The sequence below is a fragment of the Staurois parvus genome, unplaced genomic scaffold, assembly GCF_062004578.1.
Source record: "Staurois parvus isolate SC_StPar_1 unplaced genomic scaffold, SC_StPar_1.0 ptg000175l, whole genome shotgun sequence".
NCBI lineage: Eukaryota > Metazoa > Chordata > Amphibia > Anura > Ranidae > Staurois > Staurois parvus.
The window spans coordinates 10,798,571-10,823,325 of record NW_028317971.1 but is presented as its reverse complement, the minus strand read 5'-3'; the positions used below and the strand labels follow the sequence as shown (position 1 = coordinate 10,823,325).

At 40.5% G+C, this 24,755-nt stretch overlaps 1 protein-coding gene across 4 annotated transcripts in view; it reads left to right on the top strand.

Annotated features, from left to right (window-relative positions):
- Positions 1–22,498, top strand: part of TNPO3 (transportin 3) — a 102,324-nt gene extending 79,826 nt beyond the window's left edge. For 2 of the 4 annotated variants that reach the window (XM_089676955.1, XM_089676957.1), the window contains exons 12-23: positions 1,624–1,815; positions 3,658–3,749; positions 6,531–6,607; positions 7,078–7,138; positions 7,264–7,416; positions 9,161–9,277; positions 12,766–12,860; positions 16,963–17,119; positions 17,223–17,390; positions 19,455–19,567; positions 20,094–20,188; positions 21,802–22,498. In XM_089676955.1, the coding sequence (XP_089533081.1) occupies positions 1,624–1,815; positions 3,658–3,749; positions 6,531–6,607; positions 7,078–7,138; positions 7,264–7,416; positions 9,161–9,277; positions 12,766–12,860; positions 16,963–17,119; positions 17,223–17,390; positions 19,455–19,567; positions 20,094–20,154 (1,286 nt within the window). In that variant the 3' untranslated portion in view covers positions 20,155–20,188; positions 21,802–22,498. The remainder of the gene's footprint in view (positions 1–1,623; positions 1,816–3,657; positions 3,750–6,530; positions 6,608–7,077; positions 7,139–7,263; positions 7,417–9,160; positions 9,278–12,765; positions 12,861–16,962; positions 17,120–17,222; positions 17,391–19,454; positions 19,568–20,093; positions 20,189–21,801) is intronic. The other 2 variants (XM_089676958.1, XM_089676956.1) reach the window with 1 other exon arrangement.
- Positions 22,499–24,755: the final 2,257 nt, after the last annotated feature.

The following is a 24,755-nucleotide window of genomic DNA, read 5'->3' as shown; positions in this document are numbered from 1 at the left end:
GACAAAATGCAGTGCAAGTCCACACCTATTTAACAGACAATCCACCAATTAGTGAAGACAATTAAGGCCCAGTCCTGCCCCATGATGTCATAATCCCACCATTACACTCAGTTTAAACAAATTACATAACTGCCAGACCCACAGTGGCAATCAGCATAGTAATAGCAATCAAACCCTCCTTCAGGCATTTTACAAGTGAAAAAAGGCACTGGTCACTGTGTAAAATTAAAATACATCTTTGATTATCAATGAAGCTTGTCATCTGTAATAAACAGTGGGCCAAACAGTCCCAGGGAATCATTTACCTAAGTTGCCTAGCAGCATGGAGGTGTTTTATTTGGTCTTCAGTGATGTGCATGCTGGAGCACATGCTCAGTGGAAGTAACACTCTCTGGCGGGCTGCCCGACAGTGCTATGGCAACACTACATGCCAAAGCGGCTGCCAGACGAGCAAGCAGCAGGACTCAAGCATGGGGAGGTCAGAGTGAACAGGAGCTTGTGAAAGATTGTGAAGAGACCGAGAAGCGAGAATAAAAGAAAAGAGAGGAAGCAAAGTCAGAGGAAAAGGAATGCAGGGAAAAAAAAAGGGAAAAGGAAATGAAGAAACAGAAAAAGGAAACAAACCAAGAAAAAAGGGTGAAGAAAAAAATGGGGTGAAAAGGGTGAAGTAAACCTAAATGAAAAAGCAAGAAAAAAAAAAAGAAATCCAATAAAAATGTGCAATATAAAAGTAAACAAAAAATTAAGATAACAGGGAAAAATACATAAAAATTAAAAAATGAAGACTAAAAAATCAAAGCAAGGAAAAGAACAAAAACTATATTAAAGACATAAAATGGATAAAAATGTAAAAAAAAGATAAACAGAAAATAAAGAATGCAAAGAGAAAAGAATTAAATGAAAGAAGCCAAAAAGAACTAGTATAATAGCTAAATGAAAAAAAAAATGTGGAAAAACCAAAATAAAAAAAAAATGGTGAAATTGAGAGAACAAAAAAATAGAACGTAAAGAGAAGATTTTTAAATCTTTCATTTTTATTTTTCCCTTTTTCCCTTTATTTTTTCTTCATTTCATTTTTTTCTTTTATTTTGCACGTTTTTATTGAATTTCTTTTTCTTTTTTTCGTCTTACTTTTCCATTTATGTTGCACTGCACTTTGTCATTTGTCTGACGAAGGGGCCCTGCATGGCCCCAAAATGTTGCCACGAAAATAAAGTCATGGACCCATTTTAAGGAATCCTTGGTGTGCTGGTGGCATTTCCTCACCTGTGTGAGCTAGGTATAATTTGTACAACATCATCTTCTGAGGTCTGTACCACATTTTGGAACCTGAAGCTAGAGAAATTGCTTGTTGATATCTAGCATTTCACTATTCCAAAATGACAAAACTGCAGTAAAAGGAATGTACTGGGAAACCTGTGTGAACGTTTCTTGTGCAGGACAGCAGTTGGTCACTTTTGGCAGCCAGTCTTCTTTTCTGTTCCTTTTTTTTTGTGGGGGGGGGGAGGGGTGCAAAAGAATCTGCACTGGTGTCCACATATATCCTCCTTCAATCACATGTGTGAAGAGCCTTTTTTTTCCCCTGCTAAAATTGTGTCCTATCTTTATCACTGATATCATTAGATCCTGTGTTATCCTACCTAATGAAGGGCTTGTGCCAGCCATCCTTGGCTACGCCTTCTGCCAAAGCCATTCAGAACATTTGTTGCGTCTGCCGGGACCACATGGCGCAGCACTTTAATGGGCTTCTGGAAATCGCTCGGTCTTTGGACTCCTTCTCATTGCCACCAGAGGCTTCTGTAGGACTTCTAAAAGGTTTGAGCCTTAGTATTATTTACATTAAAATAGCATGGAATCGTCAATATCCAACAGTGCGTATCTGACAGTGAGCACAGCAAAGATAACTTTGTATATAGAAAACACCACGATGAACCTTCCTGTTATGTGGCAAAGGTGGACATGTTAAGCTTACTTACTCTTTCTTTACTGCTGCATTTTTAAAGAATTAAGTTAAAAGAATGTAAGGGCAGTCAGGAATATTCTGATACTTCAATGCCTATTCCACAGAAGCAGTTTACATCTGCCATATTGTAAGGACGTTTGTTAGAATTAGGACCCCCGGTCAATGGCAAGAAGGATGATCTTAGTTAATTAAGGCCCAAGATTTCCCTATATATAATTTAAATTTGCTTCTGTGGAGCCTTTAACATTTTGAAAGGGACTTGTATTAGCAGGGTGGGAGAGGTAGAACAGTTTTTGTAGCAGTGTAAACTTTATTGCCATGATGATCCAACCATGGCATGTTATAGCTGTTCTAGTTCTCCAAGAGGCTTTGCAAGCCACAATTCTAAGTTTCATAAGCAGGCCAGAGAGTTGGGTTGAGTAAACCTCTATAAAAGGGTATGCAAGAGTGCTTTCATTGAAAGTCATACACTCCTAATGTCTTGCACATTTTTAAAGTGGTTGTAAATGTAAAAGGTTTTTTGTTTTTACCTTAATTGTGATAAAATCCTTTTTGGTCTGTCAGTATCACAGAGTAGGGGGTGGAAAGCTGCAGTTACAGAACAGAGATGGTTGGAAGAAAGGGACACACCCCATCACAAATGGCAGAGCTGTGTTGTAAACAGAAAAGCTGTGTGCTGAGCCATCACAATTTTGTCTCCTGTCAGGAAAACTTTGTCAGAAGTGACTCACTCTGATAACAGAAGAGAGATAAAGGACATAGCATTGGAGATAGACAAGTAAACACTACAGATATATATGATTTGTTCAGATTTCATGACTGATATTTACAACCACTTTAATGCATTCTCTGTATTAAAGTAAAAAGCCTTTTTGGTGCAGCCCCCCCTAAATACTCTCCGAAGCCTGATCTCTGTCCAGCGCTGTGTACGTCTGCAGCAGCTCTTCTCCCATCTCCCCGCTGTTACAGGCTTGGTTGAGAGCAGCGGAAGCTGTTGGCTCCTGCTACTGTCACTCAAAATGTGTTATCGGGGGGGTTGCGCCAAGCTGGGCTGTGTGTCTGAATAGATGCAAACAGCCTGACTTGGGAATGAGCCAGCACTTGTGCCCACATAGGGAGCTGCTTCCTATGGTGGGCACTTGAAAGGGGGAGAAGACAGGAGCGCTGGTGGGGGCCCTGAGAAGAGGAGGATCGAGGCTGCACTGTGCAAAACCATTGCACAGAGCAGGTGAGTATAACATGTTTGTTATTTTAATGCAAAAAAAGGGGGGAGAGTTACAATAATTTTAAAAGGAGGAACAAGTGATTTTGAGGATTTTGAATCCTGACTATACTTGCAGGCCTGAAACACCTACAAAGTCTTTTAGAAAATAGAATAGTTTGAAAGTGATTCCATAGGGTTTGTTAGAGTAAGGCATCCTCAGGCAAATAAGATCTTATATTATTCTTCTATTAAGGTGAATATTAAAGCTTGTAAAAATGTAAAAACACGTTGCTGCAAAAAGAGATAATGCACACAGGTAAGGAAAAAAGTAGAATTCAAGATGCAGCCTCTAAAATTTGAGCCTAGTTTGAGTGTAGTTTTTGCAAGGCACAGAGCCAAATGATAAATAAGTAGCCCACCTTTACATAGAACCTGGGATTTATACAGCCCTGTTGATGTGTTTCACGGACCTATTTTCCCCCCACATCAGGCACTGCACTGGTCCTTGCACGTCTACCTCTGGACAAGATCTCAGAATGCTTGAGCGAGCTTTGTTCTGTCCAGGTTGAATCCCTCAAGAAGGTGAGAGAATTTTGATGCATGTAACATTAATTACTTTTGGCTCCTCCTAAATGTTCTTCTTTCTATATTAGTATATTTAAAGTAGACCTATGCATAACCAGTTTAGTTGTGACACCTGTACACCCCCTATAGACCTGAGCAATTTTTAAGTTTTTGCTATGGCCTGTCTATTCGTCAGTAACCTTGTCATTACTTAGGACATCACAGTAATACATGTATCTTTTTTTTAGAACAAGCAAGGCTTCCTTTTGGTAATAATGTCTTCTAAAACTTATTTTATTTTTTATGCAATCCAAAGAAAAAAATAACACACACTTTATTATTCATTATTTTAAAAAATTATTATCCTTTAATTTGTCCTGTTTAGAATGACACTAACATTGTTATTCTGGTGCAAAGCGATGCAAAGATATTTATGGCAGAGTTAACTAACAAAACACAAATGTGAAAACAGTTCAAATATTAAAGGTTGAAAAAATAAATGCAAAAAAAAAAAAAAAAAAGAAAATAATGGTTTTGGGGACCTGGTCACACCAGCGAACCACATTGAATGTATGGCTGCTGGTGCGTGCTGTATGTGCTGATGTGCCGTGTACTTTTTTTTTTTTTTTTCTACATAGTTCTGTTTCCCATGGTGACATTTCAATGCAGTAGTTTGCTTTACCCACTGCACTTTAACTAAAGGTGTGAGTGGAATACTTTTTCTTAGCACACAGCACAGAAAGCAAGAATTTTGCCTGGTCTATTCATTGCTAGCACAGCCAAACTGCATCTGATATGAACAAGTACCAAGGGTATATACAGGTGAAACTCGAAAAATTAGAATATTGTGCAAAAGTTCATTTATTTCAGTAATGCAACTTAAAAGGTGAAACTAATATGAGATAGACTCATTACATGCAAAGCAAGATAGTTCATGCTGTGATTTGTCATAATTGTGATGATTATAGCTTACAGCTCATGAAGACCCCAAATCCACAATCTCAGAAAATTAGAATATTGTGAAAAGGTGCAATATTCTAGGCTCAAAGTGTCCCACTCTAATCAGCTAATTAAGCCATAACACCTGCAATGGGTTCCTGAGCCTTTAAATGGTCTCTCAGTCTGGTTCAGTAGGAATCGCAACCATGGGAAAGACTGCTGACCTGACAATTGTGCAGAAAACCATCATTGACACCCTCCATAAGGAGGGAAAGCCTCAAAAGGTAATTGCAAAAGAAGTTGGATGTTCCCAAAGTGCTGTATCAAAGCACATTAAAAGAAAGTTATGTGGAAGGGAAAAGTGTGGAAGAAAAAGGTGCACAAGCAGCAGGGATGACCGCAGCCTAATGAGGATTGTCAGGAAAAGGCCATTCAAAAGTGTTGGGGACTTTCACAAGGAGTAGACTGAGGCTGGAGTCAGGGCATCAAGAACCACCACACACACGGATCCTGGACATGGGCTTCAAATGTCGTATTCCTCTTGTCAAGCCGCTCCTGAACAACAAACAATGTCAGAAGCGTCTTACCTGGGCTAAAGAAAAACAGACCTGGTCTGTTGCTCAGTGGTCCAAAGTCCTCTTTTCTGATGAGAGCAACTTTTGCATCTCATTTGGAAACCAAGGACCCAGAGTATGGAGGAAGAATGGAGAGGCACACACTGCAAGATGCTTGAAGTCCAGTGTGAAGTTTCCACAGTCTGTGTTGATTTGGGGAGCCATGCCATCTGCTGGTGTTGGTCCACTGTGCTTCATTAAGTGCAGGGTCAACGCAGCCATCTACCAGGAGATTTTGGAGCACTTCATGCTTCCTTCCGCAGACGAGCTTTATGGGGATGCTGACTTCATTTTCCAGCAGGACTTGGCACCTGCCCACACTGCCAAAAGCACAAAAACCTGGTTCAGTGACCTTGGGATTACTGTGCTTGATTGGCAAGCAAACTCGCCTGACCTGAACCCCATAGAGAATCTATGGGGCATTGCCAAGAGAAAGATGAGACATGAGACCGAACAATGCGGAAGAGCTGAAGGCCGCTATTGAAGCATCCTGGTCACATTGAGGCAGTAATTGCTGCAAAAGGGGCCCAAACCAAGTACTGAGTACATATGCATGCTTATACTTTTCAGAGGTCTGATATTGTTCTATGTACAATCCTTGTTTTATTGATTGCATGTAATATTCTAATTTTCTGAGATTGTGGATTTGGGGTTTTCATGATCTGTAAGCCATAATCATCACAATTATGACAAATCACGGCTTGAACTATCTTGTTTTGCATGTAATGAGTTTATCTCATATATTAGTTTCACCTTTTAAGTTGCATTACTGAAATAAATGAACTTTTGCACGATTTTCAAATTTTTCGAGTTTCACCTGTGTGTGTACACACTCACACACACACTTACACTTTTTTTTTTTTGCATGTGAGGTTGCTTTAATTGACATAATATGCATCCTTTAGATCAGCAGATAAGTGAAATAGTAAATACAACAGTAACGTTTTTACTTTGTGTCTCCCTATGTTGTATCTGTCTGAACAGTCTTTGTAAGCACCTATTCAAACGATCTGTATTGTGTCAGCAGCTGCTAAGCACCTCTTATATAGAATCATTTTTAGCAAGTTAAATTTTCCCCCCCGCCTTTGCCTATAATGAAGCCTTTTTCCTAGTTTATCTTGTTGTGTGAAAGCGTATCTGTATGAGGTTTTCTTCTGGCTAATGTCAAGGTAAACTGCAGTTCCCAGTGGTTGTATGCATTTATTTGTAATATGTCAAGAAACATATTCCCTACTTCTTTGTTCAGCTCCTCTCCCAAGACCCTAATAATGGCTTGTCCTCTGACCCCACGCTATTTCTGGACCGACTGGCAGTCATCTTCAGGTAGGTGTCAAACCACCAGCAGTGCTGCAATACATGTGTAATAGCATTATGAAATACAATGTACTGCTGTTTTGATAATAGCTGGTTATAACCATTTTTGACAAGTACTGTCTGCATTGCACTCAATCAGCAAATCAGAATTTAATCTGTGCTTAAAAGTGACATATGTTGTTTGTATGGCCATTTATTGCTATGATGTAAACACTGTAAAGTATCCCTGTATACCTGGGTTCAACTGGGCATGCTGTATGCGTCATGTAAGCAGTAAACATATTCTGTATGTGGTTGGCGGTTGTTGGGCAATGCAGAGTTTTTAAAGGCCCTTCGATAATGGAATATGGCCAACTGATTAAGCTTGTTATTACCATTTGGTGAATGCAGTTTACAGCTGTGTGCTCTTGTGTTTTTGATTTGTACAGTGGTGTACAGCAGGCAATGCATGCATTTTATATATTTTGTTTTATTTTAAGGCACACCATTCCTTCAGTAGAAAATGGACAGACCCACCCATGCCAAAAAGTCATCCAAGAAGTAAGTAATTAAAAATGGCCTTGCCCTTTTTGTGCAAGGATATATATGTTTGTAATGTCTGTGGTTACTGGTAGTCTTGTAAACATCTAATGATTGTACTGTCCATTTGTTGGTGATAATAATAGTTTCCATCTCAGATATGGCCTGTGATGTCAGAGACCTTGAACAAGCATCGTGCTGACAACAGAATTGTGGAGAGATGCTGCCGATGTCTGCGCTTTGCTGTGCGCTGTGTTGGAAAAGGATCTGCTGCACTCCTACAGCCCCTTGTCACACAGGTAATTTTACATTATCTTCTTAAAAAGTAGGAGCTGGAATGATTTGGCTTATTAGGTTGTTCTAAATATATTAATACATAATAAAGTGCAGACTCGCATTCTTCACTTTTGTGTGAATAAAAATGCAGGTAAAAACTGATAGGCATTTACCTACGTTTTTATGCACATTTTCTAAACTCCTATCATGTTTAGCTGCTTTGTTTCCTGTGAGTTTCCTATTTCCTGGGTCATCATTTCCCTTTCACTAGAAATACAATAAAATCATTCTTAGCAGACATAAACACAACATAACTTAAATCTAAAAGCTAAAACTGTTTTGCGGTAATAAAGCTGTTTGTGTGAAGGAAGTCTTGGGGCTCATTCAGATGGGTGCTGTGGCCTGTACAGTGCAAACCAAATATCTTTTTTTTCTGCCCAGGCAACCTAGCCTGTGTTGCGCTATTGGGATTGCAGCAACTTTATGAACACAACCACAGGTCCTAATTTGAGAGGTGTGTGGATGCACGTGAACACAGACAACACAGGCAAAGTATGTATTCAGGGCCACTCACCTGCACACCTGGCAAATTAGGACATGTACAGCCACTGCTTCCCCATAGAGTAACATGCGGCTCCAGCTGCACAAACAAACCACTCATTTACAATGTATTGGCCTAGAGTAACCTGTGTGAATGAGCGCTTAAAGTGTTACTAAACGCACAACAGTAAAATCAGACTGTATATGTAGTAAAGTATGCTTGTTTTACACACCATGGAGCTTAAGGGGTTAATCTGCATTGTGTACAAAGTCTGTTTGATCCAGTCTTCTCTGATCCTCCCCTTCTTTTGCTGTCCTCAATTCATCTGCCATAGTTAAAGCAGCAGTGGGAAGTCTGCACATTCTGTTTTTGGCGTGTAATGCTAGAGAGTTTTTTTTTTTGGGGGGGGGGGGGGCATTGCTCCTACTGCTGTCAATCACAGCCAGTGAGCCAATGAGAAGAGAGAGCAGACGGGACCTAGCCACGGCTCAGTGTGTGAATGAACACATGGAGCAGCGAGTGCCCCTATAGCAAGCTGCTTGCTGTGGAGGAACCCGACAGGAGGGAGGGGCCAGGAACATCTCTGGGGGACCCGAGAGGAGGATGATCTGAGCTGCTCTGTGCAAGAACCACTGCACATACCAGGTAAGTATAGACATGTTTGTTTCGTTTTTGTTTTTTTTTAATGTAAGCCTTTAGAATCACTTGAAGGAGGTGGCATGATCTGCCTGTATTGCATAGAAAATCAATGCAATGACTTGACTAGGTACAAAATAAGGTATGCAGTAAAAGATGGAAAGGTTTTGTTTAAAAATGTGATTAGCATGTTAAAGAGGGATGAAAAGAGGAACCAGGAAAGAAATATAAGTGGGTTTAAATTAATGTTTAGGCCAAATCAGTTGGTAGCCTAGATTAAACAGTCACCTCCTCACTAAATGTTTTGGAGGGGGCAGACAAGATTTGATAAGCATTGAAATTATAGTCAGCTACAGGAGTTTGAAACAACCACCAGTGTGCACTGAGTTCCTACGGTTAAGTAAATTTGTTTTGCCTTTAGTTACAATTTCCTATTTTAATTGTTTTGCATTTAAATTGTATTTTCACGGTAAATTAATCAAATATAATTAATATTTATCTGGACTCCAAATTCATGCAACTTTCAATTTGTCTATACTTGGGAAAATGCCTTCATTGTTTTTAACAGTTTTCTGTTAATATTTTTTCAGATGGTTAATGTCTACCAGATTCACCAACATTCATGTTTCCTATATCTGGGTAGCATCTTGGTGGACGAGTATGGGATGGAGGAAGGTTGCCAACAAGGATTGCTTGAAATGTTGCAGGTGAGTTTCTTCCAGCCCCTTCAGTCTACTGATGCTGGTGTGTTCAACATATATTATTTCCTGTCCGTTCAGGAACACCAGACTAAACTTAAACTTTGTGTTATAGCACCACTTACGGGAGGATTGGATGCTAGCAAAAAACTGTATTATTTTTATTTTTTTTTGTGGTAGTGTCCTAAGAGGATGGACATCTTTCCTACAGCTCTGCTGCCTAACCTTTTATTTTTCTAGCACTTTTCTTAATTTTTTTTCCCCTTTTTCATTCACTCTTCTCTACACTGCTACTTGAGGCCACACCTCTGATTTGCAGCTATCTGACATTGTTTTCCTCATCCTAGCTTTTGGATTGCTGCATACAGACCTCATTGGACTGGACATGGGGGGAATAGCCTGAAAGTGACCTTCGGACACTGAGTTCCACTTGATTTGCTTTACAGATTCAATTCTGATTACAGACCCAGAACCTTTCAGCATTCCCTCAGTGCTTGACCTGTGTCTGAAGACTCACTTAGTGAATATGCCAGTCGAGCCGAGCACTGTGAACAACTTCAGTTTCTTTGTTCATTGCGCTGAGGGGCTGCTTACTGATGTTGCCGATGTGTGCAGTCTAGATTCATATTGTCCTGTGTTGTTGTCTCACCTGCCCTTGTAGTTCTCTGGCTACATCAGGTGTGACTTGATCCTCTGTTCTTTTGGTTGCAAGACTTTGACCCAAATTACACAGTTGTTCGATGACTGTAATCACCGAGGTCACAAGCATGCTCCTGCTACCTCTCCAGGAGATATTTATCTGATTCACATATGATCTTAACGACCTCTAAGCCATTGACCGCAGAGACGGTCTTTCTGAGTCACTCAAGTACTTGACTGAGGAGTCTGTTTACTGCTGTTACTTCTAAATTAAAGGAGATAATTTTGGCTCTTATGCAGTGTTCACCACTCTGAAACGTGGGAATCAGTCTGTTGCTTTAAACAGGACTGTGTCTACACTGCAAAAGTTAATGGCTCGTTTGTCTAGAGGGCCTGGGCAAAGTAGTTTCTCACCTAAACCTCCATTCCTGCAGGCTCCTCCGTCCTTGCAAACCAGTCCTTGCAGTCTGTTCTTCATTTCTGGATCAATGTCTCATTGACTCAAGTCCCTGTGGCAGAACAGTTTCAGGCATTTTGTTCCCAAACCAAAAGATTACATTTACCCCATCTTGGATCTCAAGGTTTCGAATGTTTACATTCGAGTCCAAAAATTATGTATGGAATCCACAAAATCTGTCATCTCCTTCAACCAGTTAGACTTCCTTGCTTCTGTGGAGAACAAATGCTGCATATGTCAATATTTCTAGCGTATCAGCTATTTCTACACTTTGCCATGGGGGCCCTACACTACCTGCTTATGGGCCCGTTCTTCAGGTTGTGTGTTCATTAAGGTGCTGGCACCAGTATTGGCCCATTTTTGTTTTCGCCGCATTACCATTGAAGGATACTTAGACGACTTGTGGGGACAGCCTGATCCTAGACTTGTCTGAAGCCAGAGTTTTGCTTCCTCAGGAAAACTTCAGATTCTCTGTATTTTCAGGTTTGAATTCTTAAGTCCAAAAGCCTTCTGACTGTCCACCTCTACAGAACTCTTGGGGCTATTTCCTTCAAGTCCCCTTTGCTTTACTTTACTCCAGACATCTCGAATGCAGCTAGACAAGCCGAGCAGAAGGGGGAGTTAGTACCTGCCAGAAATGGGTACTACTCCCAGGGAAAAAAAACATAACATCCAAAGGTGTAAGAGGATGGAGGGGAGGAGGATTGGTGGAACTTCCCTTTTTAGGTTCACTTCAGCTTTCATTTTATGAAAGCACATGGGATGGCACATCATTGAATAAGAAGTTTTCTTTTCCCTCGGTGGCTGCTCTCTTAGTTTAATTCTTCAGTCCTGTGGAGTATATGTTGTGATCATTCCAATTTGCCAAAAAAGATTGTCCTGTAAGAGGTGTGTGGGTGTATTTGTGCATCTCTTTTCCCTCTCTAGAGGAGGTGATGTGGGCTGGGACAGTCTGTACTGCAGCTGGGATTTAGTTTCGGCTTAATTAGAGATGGGATTTGCAGGTAGAAGACCGGGAGGTCCTTTCTATCCCTTGTTTTGAACTCTATATCATTTTTGAAAAAGTTTATTATTTGTCCTACATCCAAACCTTGGGGTTCACCCTTGGCAAACTTTAGATCATTCGCTTCATGAATCCTCAACCATAAATCTAGACAAAGTCTTAAAGCAGTAACAACCCCAAAAGCAAACCTTTATTATTTTGCAGCTTGCCAATTTTTTAAGTGATGGCTGCATTAGTTTTGCTATTTAGGCTTTCTTCTATTTTCATCTTGCGATCTATCCAGTAAATCTGTTGTTTTTTCAAAAAAACTAGCTCTCTTGTAGATGTATCGGTTAACAGGGATTAAACAAATAATTCAATACTGATGGGGGTGCGTACAATGATCTGTTATATTTATGTAAAATCTTTATCCCCAAAGGAAAAAACTGTTTGCTGTGACTGTTTATAAAGTGTGATCCTGAATTTGGATTCAATTTGTTGGTGTATTTAAATTTGCTAGTACATTTAAAACTCCCCTCCAACCTATTCTGACAATGCTGCTATCCAAATGTGCTCCCCCATACTCCTTTGTTCAGGTTGGCGGACATTCTAATACGGATGTGTTACTAGCCAGATCACCAGCTGAAAACAGGGGAAAAAGCCTAAAAAAAAATAAAAAACGAATGCAGCCACCACATTTAATGATTGGTTAGCTGCAATATATTACATTTTTGGTTCTGGCTTTAATACGACTTTGTGATCTTGTCATCTTTCCTTAGTTACCAACTTTGAATTGTCATTTTTTTGGAGGGCTACATACTTATGTCATGTCTTTCTGTTAATTTACTACTTAGATTCCAAAAATCTATTTGAATTGCTCTAAAATATTTGCCCATCTTTTGCTTAAATAGAATTCTGTGTTGAGTCTGCGTTGGACAGCATCGCTCAACATTGTGAAATATTCTCCTAATGTTTTCTTAATTGAAGTGTTTGAGTCTTTCCAGCATGTTTTCTTTTTTTATTTAATTTTTTCACAATTCAAATTAAAGTAATTTTTTGGTTACAGCCTAGACTTTTATTTTAGAACATCAACATTGTAATAATACAAACAATAGTTCTATTTGATAATTCAAGATACTTGTCCCATAAAACATTCTTGCAAGTTACACCAGTCAAATTTAGGTTGGTTAAAATCTCGCATTATGGCCACTGTCCCAACTTGTGCAGCTCTTTCTATTTGTGAAATGGGTCTCTACCTCATTTTATGTTGAGGCGATGTGACACACTCCATACCTTTATATGCTCAGTACCCATAATGCCTCAGCGGTTTTAGACTCCCCGTACTAATACCTATATTTTGTATTATGTAACCTATGTAGGCTTAGTTTGTACATTGATTTTTGTGCTTTGCTTGTGCAGGCTCTTTGTGTTCCAACATTTCAACTCCTGGAGCAGCAGAATGGACTCCGTAATCACCCAGACACCGTTGATGACCTTTTCAGGCTCTTTACCAGGTAAATAGATTTTCTATATTTGCACTGTTATCAGTTCTCCACTAAGCCTATTTAGGTATAGCTGTCTACTTTAGTTACCTTGCTGCAAATGTCTTAATCGTACATCACAGGATACAAGGCATCTTCATATTCATGACTTGTGAGAAAATATGTGCAAATACCACCGTGCTACTATTGTGATAATGAAAAAAATATATATATTTATTGCTCAAATATATAAAGGGCTTGCTGCTGTTCACTGAAATGTGTTCCCACACCTAATAGAACCTGATAACCAAAACTAACATACGGGAATAGTGGTGAAACCTTAACATATTGGGATATACTTCCAAATCATTGGATTGAGGTGTTCAAATCCCCTCCATGACCACAGGTGTTTAAAATCAAGCACCTAGGCATGCAGACTGCTTCTACAAACATTTGTGAAAGAATGGGTCGCTCTCAGGAGCTCAGTGAATTCAAGCGTGGTACCGTGATAGGTTGTCCCCTGTGCAATAAGTTGATGCGTGGAATTTCCTTACTACTAAATATTCCACAGTCAACTGTTAGTGGCATTATAAGTGTGAACAAAGTGTGAGCAACTGGGAACAACAACTCAGCCACAAAGTGGTAGGCCACGTAAAATGACACAGCGGGGTCAGCGCATAGTGTGCAGAAACTGCATCGCATACTAGCACAGTATGTAATATTTACCTTAAAACGAACCCCTACAGTGGCGTGCTGACAGCGCTTCCATCTTCACTTGTTCCTTCTTGCGGGCTCTGGCGGCATGAATGGCCGAGCCACGGTGACTTTACTTTCGCGCGTGCGCACGGGACTCTCGGGACACGTCACAGTGCTCTGAAGGAACGGCACAGGTATGCCGTTTAGAGCACATGCGCCGGCTCTAAAAATAAATGAATATCTCCTAAGTGGTGCACATATAGCAGATATTTTATTACAAGCTCACCTGTAGGTAAAAATTAACAAAGTGGCTTTACTACCACTTTACATTTTTTTTTTTTTTAAGATTTTTTTTCAGTTACTTCCTGGTTTCCGGGCCTAGTCAAATTCTGTCATACATCCCAGGAGTATTCAGAGGGAAGGAGGGGTTTTCTCAGCTCAGCCCAGCCCCTACTTGCATGCCTGAACTAAGGGTATAAGGATTCCAGGAAGTAAATGCTACATGAATTATCTGCCCTTACAGAACGTGGCCGCAATTATTACTGTTAGGGGAGAATGTTTTTCAAAGTGATTTCTCATCAGAATAAACCATGGAGACTGGATGGTAAAATTTATTTCGAAAAATAAAAAGTGATTTTGGTTTGTGGTGCTCAGATGCAGTGTAGTTCTGCTATAAGGTGTGGTGGGAGGGATTATTCCTGGGTTGAGAAACGTGCCTTTTTTTTCTGTCAGTGTCCTTACCCTGAAGGTAGCAGGGTCCATTGAGTTGTGAATATACCCTGTGTCCTGCTTTGTACTCCAAAAAAGGATTTTATAGGTAAAACAACAATCTCTTTTACATTTACTATAATTAAACCCATTATCTCTGCATGTTCTAAATTATGAGTGGTAAAAACCTTATATCTTTAATGCCAATATTCAGATGAGCATTGAATATGACAATAAAGAAAGGCTGTACTGAGAAAAATACATTGACTGCTGTGGCTGGCCTCCTTTGAAAATCACAGTTGCCTGACTGCCTTCACCTTGAACACTTTGTAGCTGACCCAAAACCTCAGCCAAAGAAGTCAACTTTCAGCTGCATCTTTTGTTACCAATTACTGACTATGATACCATTTAATCAGTAACACATTGAGGCAACTAGCATTTTCAGGAGAGGCCTACAGTGGCAGCCTAGGTATTCCCCTCTGCACAGTGTTGATAGTCATGCTGAAAGAAAACACATGCTAAAACACAATGCCTGCATATTTCAAACCCTAAGGGCCAGTTCACACTACATGCGTTTCAGTTTCTTTTTTTCTGCATCCAAAACACACAGAAAGTAGGTTATATGGTTGTCAATGTCTTAGTTCACATCAATGCTCCAGTGCGTTCCGGAAGCAGAAAAAAAAAGTAGAACATGTTGCTTTTTCCCTGCATAGAACTGTGCTGGGACATGGTAAAACGCACTGGAGCGCACATGTCCCTATTTAAATTGTAGAAAAAGAGGGGAAAAAATGAACGGGAACACATAAAAAACGCACCGAAACGCATTAAAAATGCATCACAAATGCACCGGAACGCGCATGTAGGAACGCATCCTGACTGTGTTTCTATAGTGTGAACTGGCCCTAAAACCTGATGCAGAGGAAGGCAAAATAAGATATAATGCATGGTGCAATTTGCTCCAATAGTGAATAAATTCCTTCATGATACCCTGACAACTCAATACTCTGGATCAACAACCTGCAGTTTGTAACTTCTTAGTAATGTTAGTAGCCAGGTAACGTTTGTACTTACAGTTGTGGCCAAAATTATTCAACCCCCAATGCTGTAAAGGGGTTTAGGGACTATAGTGTACATTTGGAATTGTATTCAGAATCAAATCCTACAAGGACGTTGTAACTACCCAAATGCAACTAAAATGACATCAATTGTTTATGTAATACAGTAGTAAATGGTTCTTATGTGGTTTCTTCATTGCCACAATTATTCAACCCCTTAAAGACTACCACTCTGAAGAACAGAGGTTCATACAGGTGCTTTCCATCAGGTATTGAAAACACCTGTGGATGTCACCGAGCAGCAATCAAGCATAATAAGCACCAATTAGGCAGCTTTAAAATGACTGTGATACTCAGCTCCTTCTAGACATTTACTGGTGTGGTTACAAACATGGTGAAGGCAAGAGAATGGTCCAGGAAGACAAGAGAAGAGGTGATTTCTCTTCACAGGAAGGGCAATGGCTATAAGAAGATTGCAAAGATGTTAAACATACCAAGAGACACCTTAGGAAGCATCATTCGCAAATTCAAGGCAAAGGGCACTGTTGAAACGCTACCTGGTCGTGGCAGAAAGAAGATGCTGACTTCGACTGCTGTGCGCTACCTGAAGCGTAGAGTGGAGAGAAGTCCCCGTGTGACTGCTGAGGAACTGAGAAAAGATTTGTCAGATGTGGGTACAGAAGTTTCAGCCCAGACAATAAGACGCACACTGCGTAATGAAGGCCTCCGTGCCAGAACTCCCAGGCGTACCCCCTTGCTGTCTCCAAAGAATAAGAAGAGTCGACTGCAGTATGCCAAAAGCCATGTGGACAAACCACAAAAGTTGTGGGATAGTGTTCTGTGGACTGATGAAACAAAATTAGAACTGTTTGGGCCCATGGATCAACGCTATGTTTGGAGGAGGAAGAACAAGGCCTATGATGAAAAGAACACCTTGCCTACTGTGAAGCATGGTGGAGGGTCAATCATGCTTTGGGGCTGTTTTGCTTCTGCAGGTACAGGGAAGCTTCAGCGTGTGCAAGGTACCATGAATTCTCTTCAGTACCAGGAGATATTGGATGGAAACGTGATGCAGTCCGTCACACACCTGAGGCTTGGGAGACGTTGGACCTTTCAACAGGACAATGATCCCAAGCATACCTCCAAGTCCACTAGAGCATGGTTGCAGAGGAAAGGCTGGAACATTTTGGAGTGGCCATCGCAGTCACCAGACTTAAATCCGATTGAGAACCTCTGGTGGGACTTAAAGAAAGCAGTTGCAGTGCGCAAGCCTAAGAATGTGACTGAACTGGAGGCCTTTGCCCATGAAGAATGGGCGAAGATACCCGTAGATCGCTGCAAGACACTTGTGTCAAGCTATGCTTCACGTTTAAAAGCTGTTATAACTGTAAAAGGATGCTGTACTAAGTACTAAGATTGAATGTCACTTGGGGGTTGAATAAAACTGATAATGCTGTGAGCACAGAAAAGACATTTGTGGTTATTTCATTATAACTGTTATGTTATATTTGTCTGACCTACAAGTGCCTCTTTAATGTAAATGTAAGCAAGATGACTGAATGATCAAAAGCAATGTCAAACTGGCCAAAACACTCAATTTCAGTGGGGGTTGAATAATTTTGGCCACAACTGTATTTGTATGTGCACAGTGACCGATTTTCCATCATCTTTCTCAGGTTCATACAGCGATGTCCAATTGTCCTTCTAAGAAGTCAGGTGCTAATGCATGTCTTGCAGTGGGCTATTGCTGCCACTACATTAGACCACCGAGATGCCAACTGTAGTGTCATGAAGTTTCTGCGCGATCTTGTACACACTGGGATAGCCAATGATGTAAGACTACTTCTTCTTCACGTACACAAGCTACTACTGCATATTATTCTGTGTTAATATGTTTGAACGATTAGTTTAATGTAATTTTTTTTTATTAACACAGCATGAGGAGAACTTTGAAGTACGGAAGGATCTGATTCAGCAAGTAATGAATCAGTTTGGACAACAGCTGGTCAGCCAGCTTCTCCATTCTTGTTGTTTCTGTCTCCCACCCTATACATTGCCTGATGTGGCTGAAGTTATATGGGAAATTATGGTATTTGACAGGCCGGTAAGGAGATCGTAGATTCAATGTATAATATTTTTAAATGTTGTCATAGTGGTGTGCAGTCTAATGTATGTCCTCAACCTTTGACAGCTGTGTGCCACGTTTAAACACAACAGTGTTTAGTTACATTTAAGTAGAACTTTACACACGTTCGAACATTTTTACAAAGTAAAGCTCTTCTCAGCACATGATGATCAGTGTTCTTCAGGTTCCCCAAGTCCCTCCCCAAGCTGTGAAATCCAAATTCTAATTATTATATTAGAATTATGTGTATTGAAATTGTTACTGCGCATGTGCAGCCTGAGCAGCATTTTCGGCATCCGAGAGATCTGCCAAAAGTTCACTCTGCCAGGAGACGGATCTCCCAGGAAACAACAGTAGCTGTTATCGGGTTAACAGGGTCTTCCTCCTCTCGTTAACTTGTGTTCTTGTCCATCTAGTAACTCAATCCCGGTCATCTCATTCAAGGTTCCGTTACTGAGTGAAGTGAAATCACATCAGCCTCTGTGTGATTCTCTCTGCTGAGTCTGTCTATAGTTTGTCTCCTCTTGGCTTTCCAAAACCGGTCTGGGCTGTATGCAACAATCTGTCAGATCCTGCATTCTGACCTCTGCATCTCTTATTTGACTCAAAGGTCCCCTACTTGGTACATTCCTGTCTAACGAAGGATGAACGTGAATGTTACCTGCACACAATGCAGGACAACTCAGACACTGAGCCCACAACCTGTAGTGGTGGGAATTGTGACAGGAGGGGAGGCTGTGAGTATGTTGGAGAGAGAGAGGTTTACAGAGTGACACCACCAGTGAGTAGCTCCGGATGCCACTCTGATAGTAGTCTGCAAAGGGCTATATCAGATGTGTCGGCTTACATCCACTGCTGGCATCAAGTCATTCTAAGGCTAGTTTCACGCCTGTGCAGGTTGCATTCGAGCTGTTTCTGCATTGCATTTTGCATTGCAGTTTGTGTTTTTGATGCATTTTGCAGTTTTTTTTTTTTAAATGTTTCTTGTTACGAGGCAGATTTAAAACGAAAAACACAGCAAAAACACAATACATGCTTTTCTGCAGCGTTTCCACTGAAGTCTATCGAACCAATAACGCAACTTTTTGCGTTAAAAAAAGTCCCTGACTCTTCCGTGAAAATGCGGAGATGTGAACCTGTCCTATAGGAAATCATGTTAAATGGACTGTACTGCGTTTCTGCAAAACGCTGCAGAAAACGCTTAGGTGTGAACCTAGGGTTAGGAGGAACTGAAGATAGGGAAACAAAAGAAGGGGGAGTGAGCTAATTGCACAGATCAGTTTATAACCCTTCCTCTTTGCTCACTGAACACTGTTCAGTCAGTAGGTAAAGCAGGACCAAGCACAGAGCACACACACAGAAGTGGAAGAGATTTCTGTATCTTGGCTGTCAAAGCTGCAGCTAAATATTACAGTGCAGTTGTACGTGATTTAGAGATGATATAGACTGTGAAGCTACCACGAAGAGGAACAGGAAGGAACAATAAAAATGGCAACACTATCAAAAAGGGGGGGGGGGGGGGGACAACATGGTTTTCATTTTGGACTGCAATAAGCATGATAGTTCTAATATACATTCCGTTGCACATTAATATCACATACCTTTAATTTTCCTAAGATTTTTTTTTTTTTTTTTTTGCTACAATTCAACTTTAAGTATGAAAATCAGGAATCCTCTGCTAACCATGCTTGTAGAGGCTCTGTCATGTACACAACACAGCATACAAGAAATGAGCTGGGCATGTGCATGGACCATGTAAATTCTGAGCACATAGCAGTTACATAATCAGTGGCTGTTCAGTGACTGAAGAGTAGTGTTGCAGGTGGTGGAAGAAGCAGTGGACAGTTTTGGCTGACGTGTTGACTGCAGCATGGACCAGTCATTGTCATTTTCATGAGAGTTCAGTTTAAGGACCATTAATGTTATAACATTTTTTAGTAGTTTTTGCCATTGCAGATGTTTGTATTCTGATTTTACTTGTTTTAGGGAAGTAATAAAGTTCCAGCATTAAAGATAAATTTGTAATTTGTTATCCCTTTTCAGACATTTTGTAGATGGTTGGAAACATCACTGAAGGGTTTACCAAAGGAGACATCGGGAGGCGCAATTACAGTAACACATAAGCAGTTAACAGATTTCCACAAACAAGTAACAAGGTAGGCCAGCTCATTTTATTGTGCATGTGTTGTCAGTCTATCATCATTCTGATCTTTGTAAAGTCCACCATTCATGAATTCATTTTCTCCTATTCAGCCAGTGGGCTGAACGAGGAAAAAAATCAGTCCGTTCCTCCATCACTAACAGTGTGGATGAAGGATTCTGCAGTGCCAGCTATTTTATTCAGGCAGCCATGGTATCTGTGGCTACCTGAATACACTGATGCTGCCAAACAGTGACTGCATTTGATAAGTTTCAATCGTTGTTTAGCCTGTAATTTTCCACCTAAATTATGCAAATTTTTTATTGATTTTTGTTGAGCTGAGGGGTGCTTGTGGGCCACCCATGTCATGAACATCAAAAAATTCAGCAGGAATTGCCTGAACTTTTGTATCTCATGGCCCCCATAAATATTTCAGAGTACAGTCATGTTAGTTTAGCTGATTTATTTAAAATTGTTCATATGTAAACATGTACAATAAATGAGTGAAACAATGGTAATATTCCTATGTGTGTGTTTTACAGTGCTGAGGAATGTAAGCAAGTGTGTTGGGCTCTCAGAGATTTCACCAGGTTATTCCGATAGCTGCGCTCCTAAACCACCTTGCCTGTCCTCTTTGGTAAGTAGTGTTCTATACTAGATTTCTGCCTGAGAGGGGTGGGTGTTGCAAAGGGAAAGATAACAGATAAAGAAAAATAGAGCTTAAAGGAGAGCACATTTATAAAACTCCATTATAAACCCTCATTTTAAGGTAAGTCTTTCATATTGTGCTAATATGTGATGTATACTAGCACATCATGATGTTGCTTTGCAGGAGGAAAATGGTTATTTGTTTTTTTTACTTTGTTTTGTTTTTGAAGCTTTACTACTGCTTTAAGATTTGACACAGCAGTGCCACACCTTCAGTAAATTAGCATAACCACTCACTACTTGAACTTACATTAGCTAACATCTGTCTTGCCGTAATTGGACATGCATCTAAAATACAAGCTCTTGCACCTAGTTGTGGGGGAAGTCATGGGTCTTCATGGTGAGGTCCTGGGAAATAAGATCTTACACATTAAAAGAAGATGCTCCAGTGCTATGTGTGAGCAGCTTCTCATGAGTTTTGTGATCATTACCTTTCCCAGCTTACCACAATGACCTTTCCCAGCTTGCCTTCACCTTTCCCCAGGAGCCTCTGGTGCAACCTGGGCCGTAAAGTGTCTTTTTTGCGCCTTCTCAGAATATTTGCATTTGCACACATTATGCTGTGATGGCGGAGAACATTAATAGGAATCATTTAAAGGTTATAAAGATCAACTAATTTTGACAAATTTACCCTCTTACCTGTCAATTAAAGCCTGAGATGAGGACAAACTATCATCTACTGTATTCTAACAATCACCCAACTGTAGGAGGTACAAGCTGGAGCCTACAGGCAAACTAAACTGGAGCCTTTCTTCTGCAGTGCCCCTTGGTGCCAGAAAAGCAGATTTCTCTTGTTTGTGACCTGCATTCAGAAGTACAGTGTTGCGTGAACTGTGTTCTGAGGTTTGCTTGTCTTCAGCTGAGAGAATGTGCAATAATTTAGGACTTTACATAAAGTCTCAATCTTTCATTTAGGTCTTTATCTTATATGCAGTAGTTTGAATACCATGTCATAGATATTTATCATTGTAAAAGAACATATTCCACACTTCTTTTTTTTTTTTTTTTTTTTCCCCAATTTTTGCAGAACTGTTTTTTTTCCCATTTTTTTTCCAAGCCTTCCCATCTCAGGCATACAGTACTTTTTTTTTTTTTTTTTTTTTTCCAGTGCATTTGCAAAAAATCCCTGCATTCCAATGTCCCTTTGGGGAATGCAACATAATTAAATTTCACTTGTGACACAAAAAAAAATTGTGATGCTCTGAGAACGACACATTAGCACTTTTTTTCCTTCCAGCACACAACAGCATCCATGCAGCTAGCATGGCTAATTGCATGAAAAGGCCCTAAAAGGTTTTAATTTTTGAACCTTTTAATAAATGACAATAGAAGGTGCCCCCTATGGAGCACTAGGCAAGAACCAATACTAGAGTGCACCTGTGGACATGGTACTATCTAAGGTTTTGCCTTCATCTTCTGTTTTATTTTATTCTCTACACTGTCAAAGTTATGAGCAACTGTAGACTATGACATAGTGGTAGGTAGGGGAGGTTTTATTACTTATGAACTGTTTGTTATACACATATCTCTTTTACTCTACAGTGAAGACAGGTTACCAGCCCACTCAGACAGCACCTCCAGAACCGAGAACCATTGTGGATTGGCTTCTATAACCCCCCAAGTGTGTGATGCCAAAAGGGGGACGCAGAGTGAGAGAAACGGCTGGCAGGCGAGTTTGCGGACAGCGTCCCTGTGTGTGTAGCGGCTGAAGATAAAGTAACAAAACTGGGAAGAAAAGAGCGTCAAAACGCAACCCCTTCACTTCTGAGCGGGGGCAAATGTTCTATAAAGAGCTGTGTTAAAAGGTTGCTCTATAGGTCTAACACACAGCAATAAGGCACTCGGTGAACAGGTGGTGCCAGATGTGTCCCGACATCCCAATCCCCCTGCAGTGCCACATTGTCTGAGACCTCGGGGGTGAAGGGGTTCTAATGGCAATGCCCAAGCATCAAATATGCATTTTGTTATGGGAAGGATCGGGAATTGGGAGGTGGTGTCGACGGGTTTAGAGCTTTCCTTGATGGACTCATTTTAAAATAAAAAAAAAATAAAAAATACGAAAAAAAAAACTGCAATTACAAAAAAAAAAGTGAAAAAAAGAAACTAAAAGCCGTCAGATAAAATCACTGGTTGGCGGCGTATAAATTTGCGTGGATGCAAACTGAGAAAATATGCAGCTAAACTTTCTGTGAAATGAAAAAAAGTAAAATGTGCAAAATAAAACTAAGTAAAAACAGGATTTTTCATTGTTTTGGTTTCTGGTTGTGAAAAGGTGTAGTAATTCTTGGTTATGTGATCTATTATCACACAAATGATTGCATCTGTCATAATGCTACTTGATTCAAAAAGCACTGCAAAAAAAAAGCACAAACATGAATGATTTTGATAAATTGATAGAATTACAGGCCACTTGTGGTTCATCTTCAGGAAAAATGGCACTGAAAAGGCTAGTTTTCCTGTTACTAGCTGTAAAACTGATCCATTCTGAAAATGTAAGCTAGGAAAGTAAAATGAGCTGTCCTGATCTGCATACCTACTATACTACTACTCTATACCTACTATCCATACTACTAGGTCATTGACTGAGAAAGTACTAAAGGTATTGGATCAGTTGAACTGCACATATAAAAAAATACACAAAATAATGCAGCCCTAGGTTCATTACTCGATACTTACATTGCTTGCATTAGAAAAAACACACATTTAAGTACTTGAATTTGACTTGGAATGAACCTCTTGCAGTCCCCCTGTACAGCTGAGCCCAGACTGGGAAAGGCAGCACAAGTAACATGCGAACCAAGTGAGAGAGAGAGAAGCTCTTTGGTCTGCTGTTGCTCCTTTCATTGATCAGTCATGGAGTGGGGTTGAAGGGTAGATAAGTAAATACAAAGGTCTCCTCTTCTGTTAGCAGGGTTGTGTGTTGTGGCACCACTGTAAATCAGTGAGGTACTGGCATGCTTTCAGCATCACCTGTCTGGCCAAGTGATCTCTTGCCTGAACGTATAATTTTGGCCTGATGCTGAGGTGAAAGGAAGCGCGCTGGAGAGTGTATTCAGGTAAGTAACCACTGCACCCACTGGCATCAGTGAAAGGGGGGAGGGTGTGCTATTGGATTACCCACCCACATCAATTAAGGGGAGATAGGGCGGCTATTATACCCACTGACACCAATGAAGGGGGGTTATTATTGCTGAACCTAATGAAGAGTGTTTGTTATTGCTGTCACTTACACCAATGCAAGGGGGAAGGTTTATTAATGCTGCCACAGACATAAATGAAAGGGATTTGTTAATGCTGCTCCTGGGCCAAATAGCCATTTTCCAGAAACCTTTGTATTGCTATGTCTGGCAGTGCACCTCTTCTATAGAGGCTGGTGTGGAAAAGTGGCAGTACGCATATGAGCAGAGAGGCCTCTGCAGATGGAAATACCTGGAAGGCTGTTATCTCTGTTACAGTCAGGTCCATAAATATTGGGACATCGACACAATTCTAACATTTTTGGCTCTATACACCACCACAATGGATTTGAAATGAAACAAACAAGATGTGCTTTAACTGCAGACTGTCAGCTTTAATTTGAGGGTATTTACATCCAAATCAGGTGAACGGTGTAGGAATTACAACAGTTTGCATATGTGCCTCCCACTTATTAAGGGACCAAAAGTAATGGGACAATTGGCTTCTCAGCTGTTCCATGGCCAGGTGTGTGTTATTCCCTCATTATCCCAATTACAATGGGCAGATAAAAGGTCCAGAGTTAATTTCAAGTGTGCTATTTGCATTTGGAATCTGTTGCTGTCAACTCTCAAGATGAGATCCAAAGAGCTGTCACTATCAGTGAAGCAAGCTATCATTAGGCTGAAAAAACAAAACAAGCCCATCAGAGAGATAGCAAAAACATTAGGCATGGCCAAAACAACTGTTTGGAACATTCTTAAAAAGAAGGAACGCACCGGTGAGCTCAGCAACACCAAAAGACCCGAAAGACCACGGAAAACAACTGTGGTGGATGACTGAAGAATTCTTTCCCTGGTGAAGAAAAACACCCTTCACAACAGTTGGCCAGATCAAGAACACTCTCCAGGAGGTAGGTGTATGTGTGTCAAAGTCAACAATCAAGAGAACACTTCACCAGAGTGAATACAGAGGGTTCACCACAAGATGTAAACCATTGGTGAGCCTCAAAAACAGGAAGGCCAGATTAGAGTTTGCCAAACGACATCTAAAAAAGCCTTCACAGTTCTGGAACAACATCCTATGGACAGATGAGACCAATATCAACTTGTGCCAGAGTGATGGGAAGAGAAGAGTATGGAGAAGGAAAGGAACTGCTCATGATCCTAAGCATACCACCTCATCAGTGAAGCATGGTGGTGGTAGTGTCATGGCGTGGGCATGTATGGCTGCCAATGGAACTGGTTCTCTTGAATTTATTGATGATGTGACTGCTGACAAAAGCAGCAGGATGAATTCTGAAGTGTTTCGGGCAATATTAT